The sequence below is a fragment of the Tachysurus fulvidraco genome, chromosome 1 (genome assembly GCF_022655615.1).
Source record: "Tachysurus fulvidraco isolate hzauxx_2018 chromosome 1, HZAU_PFXX_2.0, whole genome shotgun sequence".
In the NCBI taxonomy this organism is placed as follows: Eukaryota; Metazoa; Chordata; class Actinopteri; order Siluriformes; family Bagridae; genus Tachysurus; species Tachysurus fulvidraco.
In genome coordinates this window covers 2,218,266-2,233,265 of record NC_062518.1, presented here as the reverse complement: position 1 = coordinate 2,233,265, position 15,000 = coordinate 2,218,266, and the positions used below count along the sequence as shown (strand labels likewise).

At 41.5% G+C, this 15,000-nt stretch overlaps 1 protein-coding gene across 1 annotated transcript in view; it reads right to left on the bottom strand.

Moving 5' to 3' along the window:
- mylk3 (myosin light chain kinase 3) overlaps positions 1–15,000 on the bottom strand; it is a 48,494-nt gene that overhangs the window by 19,447 nt on the left and 14,047 nt on the right. The window contains exons 4-5 of the mRNA XM_047801027.1: positions 6,049–6,473; positions 4,230–4,335 (exon numbers count right to left, since the gene is read on the bottom strand). Coding sequence (XP_047656983.1) covers positions 4,230–4,335; positions 6,049–6,473 — 531 coding nt within the window. The remainder of the gene's footprint in view (positions 1–4,229; positions 4,336–6,048; positions 6,474–15,000) is intronic.

Sequence of the window (15,000 nt, the reverse complement as noted above, 5' to 3'; positions counted from 1 at the left end):
ACAGCGCTTAGAAGAGAGCAAATGAGCAAATACACAATCAGCGGATCGTAACGTTACAAGAATCATAAAGATGTCGGGATCGAGCGTGATACAGTGATGGGCAGAGGACAATGTCGGTGTGGACGACGGCGTGGATGGGGGGAAGCCTCTCGAGCAGAAAAATACTTCTGGGTATAAATACGATAATACACAAAATATTGCCATAAAATGAAGGGAGCCTTTGAAGAAAAAATATTTCAGACATTTGACCTTTTGGATCATTTGTGAAATCAAATCAACTGCTGGTTATGCCAAAATAAATAAATAAATTCATAGACCATCATAGATCTTCTTAGGCAGCCAAACACATACATTTATATATAAATAATTAATTTAAAGACAAGGACATAAAGCAAAGGGACAGATTTTCATTTTTCAACATCACAGGTTTATATCGGTTAAGGCACTTGTTCTAATTCATTATCGATTCTATAGCGACGGCTAACGTGGCGGATGCTGCACATGAACCTCAAGAAAGACCCTGAACACGTAGGCCCCGCCCACCGATGCTCGAAAGTGTCATTTAAAACACACATATGGTCTGTTACTGCAATTTCATTTCACGGTTCAAATTTACTCTCATATTCTAAACTTCTAAATAACTGGAACAAAACTAAAAGAAGCGAACATCTCGGTGTAAAGCAGAGTGTGAGTTACAACAGCCCAAAATAAACTCTGTCCATGACAAGTCAGAAACAACCCCAGCACTTGTGTGTGCCCTATCGTGGTGGGGATTAGTCTCTGTGCTCTGTGTATGCCAGGTATTCAGTTCCACACTCCTATCTGCCCCTACGCATGCTATCAGCAGCCCCGACCCCTTTTTCTACCCCCCATGTCCCTCCCCGGACGCCTACATATTTATCTCCATAGGCCTGTATCTGCATTGCTATTGTCAGAGGACGCTAATGGGTGCATGCCAAGTTAACAGTGTATTGATAGCACAAAACTATAATTATCCACTGCCGAGGCCTTATCTCACACTCGGAGGGTCCGAAAGGGCCGCAGACCATTAATGTACGGCAGCTTAGGAGAAATAAACTGTGCAATCTATAGGACTGATTGTGTGTCCATGTCCTCCTGCGAAGATTGTAAGGTATCGTATTGACGAATCGGGTCAAAGTTAATCGGGTCAAATCGAACCTTCTGTCAATTAACTACAAAAATTACAGCGATATGAAATTTATAAATAATAAATTGAATTTACAGCATAATAAATTCTGATTCCACGCTGAGGATTTTATGGTATTTTTAATTTCTATGAATGTAATAACTTACATTCATGACATATACTGTATAACAGCACGTGTGTTAGGACACAGCGGTGGCTCTGGGTTGTTGATCGTGGATCAGGGTTTAAGCCCCGGCACTGCCTTATTTCACTGTTCTGTAATGTAGAGGTGGCAAATAAAGGCTTCGGTTGTAAAACTGAGCAGTTGTAGATTAAGGGCCTTTTTGAGGGGCCCAGTGATGGGATTTGAACTCATGACACTTTGATGAGAAATCCAGCACTGAGCTACCAATTCCCTCCTTGCATATGATCTGTGAGATAGAGTGCAATTCATTAGGATGGAGATGTGGTGCTGTTTAAGTTGCTATAATGCCCTGAGTGTAAAATAAGACACTGAGGGCAGAACAGTGTCGCACCGATACAGACACTGAAATCCAGGACCAATCAGATCCCCTGCTTCTGTGGGGTCTGTGAAAATATCAAGAGAAGGAATTACAGTGTCTTGTAATAATACATCTAACCTAATAAAAACATCTGGCCTGTTTAATAGAGAACACGAGGACGTCTGAGGACAACCGAAGAGACACCGTTAATTGGAGGGACGCAAAGTTTTTTACACGTGAGAGTGCGGAGAAGACCTCACACTCGATAGAGCATCACTTGTGCGAGCGCTGAGCACCGAGACATCTTAAATACTAAAAGATATACAGGACTAAATAAACTATCCCGTCATGCACCAGTCTGATTAACACAGAGTGTTTGCTTACTTTAGAACTTTTTTACGGGAATTTTATATCAGGATTTCCAAAAAACTGTTTAAAGTTCTGCATAAATACAAACACTGGAACTGAACAGCACTACAGTGACTCCCTTCCCATGATGCCTTGCCTGCAGTGCATTATTTATTGAATATTTAACTGGAATACAGCGTTCATTCATTCATCTTCTACCGCTTATCCAAACTTCTCGGGTCACGGGGAGCCTGTGGCTATCTCAGGCGTCATCGGGCATCGAGGCAGGATACACCCTGGACGGAGTGCCAACCCATCACAGGGCACACACACACACACACACACACACTACGGACAATTTTCCAGAGATGCCAATCAACCTACCATGCATGTCTTTGGACCGGGGGAGGAAACCGGAGTACCCGGAGGAAACCCCGAGGCACGGGGAGAACATGCAAACTACACACACACACACACACATACACACAAGGCGGAGGCGGGAATCGAACCCCCGACCCTGGAAGTGTGAGGCAAACGTGCTAACCACTAAGCCACCGTGCCCAACTGCTGTTAAAGTTCAGTAACATAATTTTAAAAAGCCAAGACGTTTAAGGTTTCGTCCCTGACCGAGTCCGCGGCAGTGTGTCTCAGGTCAGCGCTCTTGTTGTTTCTGTCGAATGACTCGCTTAGTTACATCGGCGACGGATCCGAGTGAGTCAGTTCAGCTGGCAGAGGTACAAACCCACGTTACGCAGATTAACTTCCTCGCTTTGAATCACTTTCCTTCATTCCATTACCCTAGAACATGTTAATCCTCCACTCATCTGTTAAGAAAAGCCTGACGCAGAACCCGGCAGGCTTTTAATAGGAACTGCTGTTTAATATAAACCTCTTTAAATATCCTGATATAAACTTGTACAACGTAAAACAAACAAATAAAAACATTTTTATCGATTATTTTGCAGCACATTTAGCAGCGTGTCCCAGCCCCAAGTTTAATCTCTAGTTACTTCCTGTTCTCGGTTATGTTACAGGAGCTATAAATCACTCCATCCCTCACCAGCCTCTCGTTATTCTCTCTCTCTCTCTCTCTCTCTCTCTCTCTCTCTCTCTCTCTCTCTCTCTCTCTCTCTCTCTCTCTCTCTCTCTCTCCCTCTCTCTCAAAGTTAATAAGACAAAAATAAAATCCTCAAACCTCAGTACAGTAAAGTTACCGCATCACCGCTGACCCTGGAGACTCTTCCCATACTGACATTTCATTTACACACGTACAGAAAACTTCGCCGTATCGATGCAGGTTATAGAAACGTGTTTATGTTGTGTTCTGTTACTATGGAAACAGTGTTAGAAAATTCATCGACACCTTCTGACCAATCAGAATCCGGGTGTCAGCAGCACTTTCCCTTACTCTTTATCACAGCTACAGATCCTGCTGCATGCCATCATCATGATTTTAATAAATAATTAAATACATTTAAAAGAGATTGTCTACGTTTTATCATGATATATACAATATTTGATGGTTTTATTTATACACAGACATACTTACACACCCGCACACACACACACACTCACATACACTCACACACACTCACACACAAACACACACACACACTCACACACCCTCACACACCCTCACACACAAACACACCCTCACACACAAACACACACTCACACACCCTCACACACAAACACACACACACACACTCACACACCCTCACACACAAACACTCACACACCCTCACACACAAACACACACACTCACACACTCACACACCCTCACACACAAACACACACACACACACACTCACACACCCTCACACACAAACACACACACTCACACAAAAACACACACACTCACACACACTCACACACCCTCACACACAAACAAACACACCCTCACACACTCACACACAAACACACCCTCACACACAAACACACACAAACACACACTCACACACCATCACACAAACAGACAAACAGACACACAGACACACAGACACACCCTCACACACAAACCCTCACACACAAACAAACACACTCACACACCCTCACACACTCAAACACACACATGCACTCACACAAACACAGTCACACACACTCTCACACACACACTCACACAAACACACACAAACACAGTCACACACACTCACAAACACTCACAAACACACACAAACACACACAAACACACACAAACACACACAAACACACACACACACACACACACTCACCCTCCTAGCAAGCTGTTGGGTTCCACTGAGTAATAGGAGCCAATGAGAACCTGCTTGGCGCTGACGATGCGGTGGTCGAATGGGGCCGGTCGAGGAGGACAGTCATCTGGGGGAATCAACAAGAAGAGAAGAGCAATAGCTGTGAAATTTATGACTACGACTTGGTGAAGTGTGAAGTGTGAAAGGTGACCGGTGACGTCAGCGACTCGCTTTAAATCGGCTAATGGAACAGAACAGTTTTCACATTAACGTCAGGAGCTTGGACACAACCCCACTGTCGACACCGTTAGGATCATGAGCCACAACTCAAATTCCAGCTAATGATCTATTTAATGCCCAGAAGGTGCAGCTGCTAACGAAGTCTGCCAGTTTATCCGATTCATCTCTGTCGCACGTTTAATCCCGAAAACCTCTAACTGGTCGAATTTCCTTTTTGAAAGAATAAAAATCAGACGCTTTTCCAATATAGAGTAATTTATGAAGAATAAGATTTGTGAAATCTGCTAGCATTTTCCCAAAGAAACAAATAGCTAGCAATGCTAACATGCTAATATCAGAGCTTAATGATCACAAGAGCGGTTAGAGTAAACAGTCTGTCGTTTCCATAGAAACCAAAGATGTTTTAGGTTTCTCTTTATCTTTTATAGGAAATAACCATTTTTTTGGAATTTATGTCCTACATTAAAAAAACGTAATAAATGTAGAACCCATAAACCTTTAATCTTCTTTTTTTTAGCAGCTCAGAATCCCTCGTGTCATTTTTTTTTTTGGAGCCTGCGTTCTTCTTTGTGAACTCAGAAACATTTCTACTAACCTTTACTGCAGCCCATGAACTTTTAGAAGCGTATGTTCTTTTTCATGAACCCATGAACTTTAGTGGGAATTTCCACCGGAGGAACCTGAGACAAGTCTGATAAAAATGTGTTGAGGGAAGGAAGCCAGTCCACAGCTCCACTACACCGCAGGAGCAGATGCTAATCTGCATGACGTGCTAAACTGGTGGCTTCTGTTAAATCTATAACAACCTTAGGCTCGTAAAATTCCAACACAAAACAAATTCAGACACCGAACGCGTCTCGGAAGATCGACGACGTATGCTTCAAAGGCGCTTTATTTCTTGCTAGTCAAAATAATGTAGAAATATAGTGACCTCGGAACATGTGTATTATTAAATGGCTAAAAAAAAACAATTAGAAAACTGTTACGATCCGAAATGCTTCTAGGTTTTTAAATGAAATGCCCGTCATCGTCATTTTATCGATCCTCCTCTTCAGTCTGCCTCTCTTTGGAAATTAGCAAGCTCTCAGCGTCGCCCTGTAATTCTCCTGTGAGCAAAATTCACTCTGTACCTCGAAAAAGTTACTTAACAACAATAAATGGCAGAAAACTAGAATACATGCTAGTAGCTGCTACTCTAATACAGAGTCGATTAATTCTGGTGAAGAAGATGATGCAGTAAGAAGTAGCTAGCGATGCTAGCATGCTAATATCAGAGCTCATAAGAGCTTATTAAAAAAAAATCTCATGAACATAATCAGTAATCTGTATGAGCATCATTTTGCGTATTTATAGTGTAAATAATCCTCGCGATTCTGTTTACTCTAGTTGATAGACTTGTAGGTTCTGTGAGGCGGAGCTTCGTGCGCATGGCTAAAGACGGGGGTGTGGTCGAGGAGTTAAAAAAACACATCATTCGAATTTTAAAGTATTTCAACTCCAGAGACCTTAAGGTTGCCAAACGTTTCCAAAAACACACCTTTTAAGTGAAAATATGTTAATTTATGGTTAAATCTTTTTCAGGAATGTTCTTTTTACGCACCGATGATAGGAAACTGTAACTCCAGGCTTGTAGATTTCGATTGATCTTCGCTCTGTGGTGACAAGCTCACCGCTTCGACGTGTTTCGAAGGCTCTGATTTGTTTTGGGGTGTTGTAGGCTTCTCCAGAACCACATCTGTAGACCGAGTGTTATTCTTCTGGGTGAGTGGTGTGGGTTTTGGCTCACGTTCTGCTCCTCTCAGCCGTGGAGTTTCCAGAGCAGCTGCCTCCTTCTGTTCCAGCTTTCCTTTGATTGGCAGGTCCAGCTTTGCGTTGTGACATGGCCCGGCCTCGGGGACACCTTTATCTTTTCCATCGTGCTTTTGATTCGGTTCCGCTTTTTTAATTAAAGGGTCTCTGGACGGCAGGATGGCGGCTGAAGGAGCCTCCGTCTGCTGTAGAGCGTTATGCTTCTCTGGTGTTTTGCTAGAAATACATAATCCAAATAATAAGTTGAATAATATTTCAACATGGTTCTTATCACATTTATACACATTAAAGCTTGGACTTAAGAACAGCATGGAACTCAGCAAGGCATGAACACCGCAATGAATTGGAGCTGCCAATTAGCAGGAGATAAACTGTCAGGAGCTCTGGGTTTTCTCTGCTTAGCTGAAATTAGCCGTGTATTTCCTTTCACTCGGAAAATATCTTAGCGTAATTTGTGGTAGCTGCATGCAGCGGCTCTGCCTTCTGTCCTGCTCCTTTCCTCAGGAACTACAGCTTAGGTTTTGCATCTCATTAAGCACCGACCGAGCTGGTCGAGAGAAAACACAAAAGGCCAGATGTTAAAGGGGTTTTTTAACAAGTGTTCATTTCTGTACTGAAAGCACATTTGCACCGCTGGAACCTTTTCAGGAACCTTTTGAGAAACCTATAAAAATGATCAGAAACTTGAGCACATGTTTAAAAACCAAAGAACCTACAAACAAACTTTCAACAAACATTTCTGAAACCTAAGATATTTTTCAGGGACTTTTTCACTGCCGGAACCTTTTCAGGAACTTTTAAATTGAACTTTTTTAAGGAACCTTTTAAAAGGGTATTTCATGACTCATAAATCTTTCCAGGAACCTTCTGAGAAACCTATAAAAATGATCAGAAACCTGAGGACATGTTTAAAAACCAGAAACCTTGGCAGGAACTTCAGGTTACAGATTCATTAACACTGCAGGAACTTTTTTTAGATACACTTTTAGATGTTTCAGCTCTATAATGTAAACTGAACGTGTTTATGGGTTCCATAGGATTCTGTTGTTTCACTGATTTATTTGTAGTTTGAGTATATTTTAAATGTACACAGGTTTCTAAAATAGTGCCTGATTTCCTAAAAAAAAAAAAAGAGTTCCTTGATTTCTGAAAAGATGTCCCTAAAGACGACCACTGTCTCTAAAGATTCCTGACTCCTGAAAAAGCTCCATAAAAAGTTTATGTATTCTAGATTTCCTTTAAAAGTTGCTTTTCAAATTTCTGGTTTCTAAAAGGTGCTGAACTTCCTGAATTGTTCATTGAAAGGTTCCTGGGTTCCAGTTGCATGAATTCTGGTTTAAACTCCAGAAGCATTTTGTAGACCTCTGGATCCTTTTTAGAATTTTTTTCTAGTGCCTTTTTTCCACCAGAAAGAACCGGGTGCTGGTTCAGAGCTAGCGCTGGTGCTGGTTCAGAGTCGGTTCCGCTGGCGAACCTTCTAAGAACCGGTTTGCCTTTCCACCGGCTAGAGAGCATCACAGCGCCGAGTCTGACGTCACTGTATACGTGTCACGTGTCCCAGCAACGTTAGCGCAGCAGCGACAAACACAAACACAAACAACAACGGCGGATATTGCTTTACTGTTAATGCTCATGGCTTTGCGAACCTACATCGGCATCCAAACGCGGCGAATAAAACGTGTACGTGCGGCTCCGTGTAATCTGTATAAACGGAGGTTGTAATCGATAAAGTACATAACGTTATTTTATCGTTAACACAGAAAATGTAGCCTTAGCATGTAGCTACCTACTATCATGTGTGCTGATAATGTATCATATCGCGGTAAAGTAAAAATGTATTAAACATTAGTATACTTAAGGTACATTATCAAATGCGCCCCAGCTCCTGACACAAGCGGTTCTTAAGTCTAGACCAGCAACGTTTTGGTGCTACTTAAGAACCACTTTTCCTGGTTCGGAGCCGGTGCTTTGACTCGAAACAGAAAGAACTGGTTCTAAATTAGGCTACGAACCAGCACTCAAACTGCCTCGGTGGAAAAGGAAAGGTTCTTCTTCTTTAGGAACCAATGAGCTTTAGATGTCTTTGTGCTAGAGGAACCGCTTTCCAAAAATTGTACCTGGGTTTCTTGTGACAGTAAAGCAAACGAAACTGAACAGGAACTCTGTAACTGAGAGTTCTTTTCCAAGCGATTTCAGGAATCATTTTGGTTCCTCAAAAGCTTCCAAAATATCAAGTAAATGGCTTTTAGCCTCTCATTCAGAAAGCTCTAATTTATCTGACCGCAGGCTACGTTTGTCTGAATGTCCTTAAATCTCCTCTATCATAACAATGTGAAAGCTTCACAAAGGACCAAAAGAGACACAGAAAATTCCATCACTGCAATTTCACAGAAATTTTACCAATTTCATTAACAGGGTTTTCAGAGTTCCTTTGTGTTCTGAACCCATGGCGGTTTGAACGAGATTTCGTTCGATCTCTACGGTCATCAGAAAGCACAAGGAGTGCACAGGAGCCTGATGTAATGGTCTTCTTGCGCCTTGTACACATGGTTCACATCCATCCTTGTGCCTTGTGGATGACAGAAGCCTTTGTTGTTCACGTCTCATCCGCGAGTTTCACGTTTCAGTAGTACATCACGTAAAGCCATGCCATCTCTCAGAGAGCGACGTGCCTCTCCGAACACTCCGAACAATGCAATAATACATCACAATGGATGTGAGAGTATGTGTGTGTACGTGTGTGTACGTGCGCGTACGTGTGTGTGTGTACGTGTGTGTATGTGTCTACGTGTGTTCTCTCCTGTGAGAACATGTGTTTAAAAGAAGAATCCTGTGTTTGTGTTTTTTTTAATTAATTTGGGGAGTTTTCTGCAAAAGAAATATGATTTGTTATAAACAGCACATATTACAGCAGCGAGAGAGAGAGAGAGAGAGAGAGAGAGAGAGAGAGAGAGAGAGAGAGAGAAAAGAGAGGGGAGAGAGAGAAAGAGAGAGAGAGAGAGAGAGAGAGAGAGAGAGAGAGAGAGGTATATATATAGAGAGAGAGAAAAGAGAGGGGAGAGAGAGAAAGAGAGAGAGAGAGAGAGAGAGAGAGAGAGAGTATATAAGATGAGATGATAGAGATAAGAGAGGGTAGAGATATAAAGATATCTATATCAGTATAGAGAGAGACGAAGAGCGATGAGAGAATAAACGAGAGAGATTTGTAGATATGCAACAGACAGACAGACAGACAGACAGACAGACAGACAGACAGACAGACAGACAGAGAGAGAGGGGTATAGAGAGAGAGATGGAGAGAGACAGAAAGAGAGGGGAGAGAGAGAAAGAGAGAGAAAGAAAGCGAGGGGAGAGAAAGAGAGAGAGAGGGAGAGAAAGAATGGGAGAGAGAGAGACAGAGAGAGAGAGGGGTATAGAGAGAGAGAGAGAAATAGAGGGGAGAGCGAGAGAAAGAGAGAGAGGGAGGGGTATATATATAGAGAGAGAGATGGAGAGAGAGAGAGAAAGAGAGGGAGAGAGGGAGAGAGAAAACAAAGGGAGAGAGAGACAGAGAGAGGGGTAGAGGGAGAGAGAGAAAGAGAGAGAGGTATACAGAGAGAGAGAGATGGAGAGAGAGAGAGAGAGAAAGGGAGAGAGAGAGACAGAGAGAGGGGTAGATAGAGAGAGAGAGAGAGGGAGAAAGAGAAAGAGAGGGAGAGAGAGAGAGAGAGAGAGAGAGAGAGAGAGAGAGAGAGAGAGAGAGAGAGAGAGAGATGCTAAGATCTGAAAGCTGACTCTTTTTAAACTCTTTGCTCTGCTGATCTCATGGTAACCTGGTTGCTGTTATTTCGAGTTATTAGCGCAGGCTTTAAACCTTCATCCTTTACTGATTGGAGGATGAACCTCAGGTTAAAAACGAGAGTTTTTACAGATGACAAGAGCACAAGGTTACCTCTCATTAGTGTGTCTTGGCATCAGTCTGGAAACCAAAATCATGCAATGCTGCAATGCAGGTCAAGAGCTTCAGCTGATATAATGCACAGCGTAGCAATGCACAGCTCGAACCACACGGTCAGTTTCACCATGTATATAGTGTACTGTGTCGGCTGTATATGGTCGAACTGACAACAAAAGCTTCTTGACTCCGCTTGGTGTTCACATCAAACATCAGAACGGGGATAAAACATCTTAGTGATCTCAGTGACTTCACCATGTGCATTTGTCCCAATTTGAGCATTTCTGAAATGTCCTGGTCTTCGACCTCATACTGGTTTGAAAGGACTGAAAGGTTTTGATCACAAAATAATCACTACGTACATCTGCGATGAGCTGAAAAGCATCTCATAGAGCAACATGTAACAAAAGAGACCAGGTCCTGCATTCATGAAAATTCTTAAAATCAATCAGAAGATCTGAGTAAAGATAAAAGTGCTTCATAAAGCATCTTAACCCTTGAAAGAGCTCATAAGGTCAAAAAGCGTTAGGAGGAGTAAGAAGAACTTTAAGAGGATGAAGAGTTTCTTTATCAGAGGAGAAAATGGCTGAAAGAAGAAATGTGTCGTATACGATATTTAATAATGAGAGTGAGTTAATAAGACGATACAGATTAGATCGTGTAGGGAATATTTATGTGACCAATCAGATTACAGATAACATCTCAGACTTTATATATATATTCTACGTCACGAACGTAATCCCTACACCATATAGACTCTAATATCTGAACATAGAGACAAAGTGAAGGTTTATAAAAGACCAGATTTTAAAAGCACTCCTATTTTTTATAGAACGACCAATCACAGTCTTAAAAAGAACATGTCACCTAGTAACAGGTTAAGCCCCGCCCAGTCTCTAAGATAAAAGTTGTTTCTTTCCTTGCTCAGAGTTGCTCTGGTCCTGAATCACTCTTAAGACATGATTCATAGTTAGAAATTTGTAAGCTAAATTTGGAGCCGAGATCATTATTTATTTATTTATTTATTTATTTATTTATTTATTTATTCATTCATTCAGTCTTCATGAATACAGGCTTGAAATCAGAGGCTGAATGTAGAATCAACCAAACTGAAGGTCAGAAAAAAGATCCGGTGATGCTCCTCCAATCCATGACCGGATCTAATTAGTAAAATACAAATATATAAATCTGACCTTGTTTAATGAGTAAAGTTCTACCCTCACGTTTACCAATGATGTAATTACGTTAATGTTTTTTTTCCGATGTTCCAGACCTCTGTTCATTTCAACCAAAACCATTAAAACCAAATCCCACTAATTCTTTAAGAAAATCCGAGCACGCTGTAACGTGATGCAACACTGCTGAAAGTCTTATTAGCATGTGTTTAAAAGTAAAACACCAATCTAGACTTTTCTAAATCCCACCAGGAAGGAAACCCCCTGAACCCTGCTACTCGTTCCTGACTGACCACATGAAGGAAGTGATTAGCAGCTGATGAGCTAAACCGAGTGTGTGAGATCAGACGAGGAGGAACTTTAACCCAGCAGCACCTGAGGTTTATGAGAATCAGTTCTACAAGCCTGAAAGGTTTCGGTTTTACACGCTTACCTCTCGAGCTGAGAAGCTGCAGTGGCAGGGACAATCTCATCTGCGTTCACTTCGGCCACGTCCGAGTCACTATGGCTTTCGGGAGCGAAGGCCTGGACTCGACCCGGCTCTCTGCTCTTCAGTGTCACCCTCCTTCGGCCTGCGCTGGGATTTAGGTACCTGAACCTCTTCTGTTATAGCTGGAGAAGAACCAAGGGCCCAGAGACTTGATTTCTTGCTCTTGATTGTGTGGGACTGTAGAGGGGAAAAGGGAATCAGTCACAGAGTGAAAATCATTTTAACCTCAGTTACAAGAGTTTATAAGAATCCTGTTACTCTACACGTCAATCTGTTACTCTACACGTCAATCCTGTTACTCTACATGTCAATATAGTTATTATATATGTCAATATAGTTACTCTACACGTCAATATATTTACTCTACACGTCAGTATAGTTACTCTACACGTCAATATATTACTCTACACATCAATATAGTTACTCTACATGTCAGTCCTGTTACTCTGCACGTCAGTCCTGTTACTCTTGCACATCAATATAGTTACTCTACATGTCAATATAGTTACTCTACACATGAATATAGTTACTCTACATGTCAGTCCGCTTCTCTACCGTCAATATAGTTACACTTCACGTTAATATAGTTACTCTACATGTCAGTCCTGTTACTTTATACGTCAGTATAAGTTACTCTACATTTCAATATAGTTACGTAAGTCCTGTTACTCTACACATTCAATATAGTTACTCTACACATCAATATAGTTACTCTACACGTCAATATAATTACTTTACACATCAATATAGTTACTCTACACGTCAATATAGTTACTCTACATGTCAGTCCTGTACTCTACAAATCAATATAGTTACTCTACACGTTAATATAGTTACTCTATACGTCAATATAGTTACTCTACACGTCAATAGAGTTACTTACACGTCAATATAGTTACGTCCAGTTCTGTACTCTACACATCAATATAGTTACTCTACATGGCAGTCCTGTTACTCTACACATCAATATAGTTACTCTACAGTCAGTTCTGTTACTACACATCAATATATTAAACCACAAACCAGGGACTAAAAAACAAAACAAAAACATTGCCGCTATTAAACATTTAAAGTATTTGAGTTTGGTCCTCCTGGACCTGTTTGTCCTACAAAACTTTTTAGTGCTCCCTTTTTTGCACTACTTTTTTTTTCCAATACAGGAAATGATATAATTGTCGCATTTTTTCCCATGCCCACTTGTCCCACGCTTGACCCTTGCAGCCTACTGCTGGGAATGGCTCATTGACACAAAGTGATTAGGGCTGGAGGGAGGGGGGGCTAGCGGGGTAGTTCAGGAACTTTACAGTGTATACATGCGTCTGTGAGGTAAAACTTTTGAGGGAAAAAAATAATTTATTAGGACCGGCTGCTAAAAGCGGCTCTTCTGGAAATCTGTTAAAATGCGACTCTGGTGTGAATCAAGTCGTAGCAGTGTAGTGGAAAGACTGGTAGCCTGAATGAACCGGGTTCTGAATATAACGACTAGATGAGACCTCGATGATCTTATTATCGTCGATGCGTTTGCTTATTATCCGTTCACTTCGTCTTCCGTCTTGCAGCAGTCTCTCTGTCTGTTACTACCGGGTGTATTAGGAACGGATTATACATATATGGGAGAGCCCCAAACCAAACAGTGAGGTGTATTGTCGTCCCTAATCCAGTTACATGACATCATGCAGCTTCGGCGCTCTGAGGTCATATGAAACGCCTCGGACTAGAGCTCTCAAGATGAGGCGATGGAAGATATTAGGAGTCTCTGGCACTTGGTGATCGTCAAAGCAAGACATTTTTACTGGTCTGTTAACTCAGAATGATGTGATTCATATCATCTCTAATCTCTGGAAATTCATTATGTTTCAAATTTATTTATTCATTTATTTGGTGGAACTTGGATTCGAGCTAACGACCTTCCGATCAGGAGTCCGATTGTTAAAGTTGGGTTATATTGACAGACAGTTACTGGGCATGATGGCTTAGTGTTTAGTACGTTTGCCTCATCTCTGTAGGTGGGGGTTTGATTTAGAGGTCTTCTCGGCTCTAAAGAAACGTACCCGACCCGAAGTGACCCGAATCACTTTTTACCCCGAACTCAACGTGCATAATATTTTTTTTAAGAAATACCCGACCCGAGACAAACCTGAAAAAATTAGACCCGAGTCCGACCCGACCCGACGGCATTTTTTTTTTAACCCGACTGGACCCGAATGTTACTTTGTTGTAACCGCTACAGAGTGGATTTAAAATTGATTGACAGGTCTGTTTCAACGGAAATTAGTTTACCGCCAGTCACACGATGTCGCAAGCGGTCTTGGAGGAGGAGAGGTTGGAAAAGGACTCGAGTCGAGGCACACACACGAGATACAGTAGTACGGGTCTTCTCGGGTCCGTTCGTTAAAAACACATTCATTTTAAAATTACCCGAGACCCGATGCCGCTATTATTAAACCCGACCCGTGTCCGAGGCACACGTGAAACTTTTAGACCCGAACCCGCTCGGGTCTCGGGTCGGACCTCGGGTTTTCGGATCTAAGTGGACCCGTGAAGACCTCTAGTTTGATTCCCAGTGTGCAAGGAGATCTTTTTTTACTGTACAAAGGGTGAATACAGAAAGTTTGCTTGTTCATTAATTAAAAAACTAAAATAAAAATCAAACCCTGTGGTAAAAATATTGTAAAAAAAAATGTCCTCAGATCGTGAGAACAGGACATAAACTTTATGGTATTTTAGCGTATTGTTCGGCTTTTATGGTCGTTTACTTCCTGGTTGAATTAAAGAAGGATGACGACTGACAATTGATCGAAAACAGGATTAGATTGGAGTGGATTATAAAAAAAAAAAAAGGGGGTTTTATATTCGGTCAGGAATTTCCAGGAATTCGTCGACCGCTATAACAAGTTATCTGCACGTTTCATTAGCAGTAGTAGTTTTTTTTTCGCCTGCCTAATTTTTCACTCCAAAATGTCGTGTACACACGATAATCACGTCCAGTCGCCGAGATCGACCGCTCTCTTATCCCCAAACATGGTAGATTTTCTATCTAATTCATATCAAAACAGATTTACGAGAGAAATAAATTCCCAAAAACAGAAAAGAAAAACACGACTTTTCTTATCTCGAGTTCAAGAGAAAAATAAGTCAGAGAAA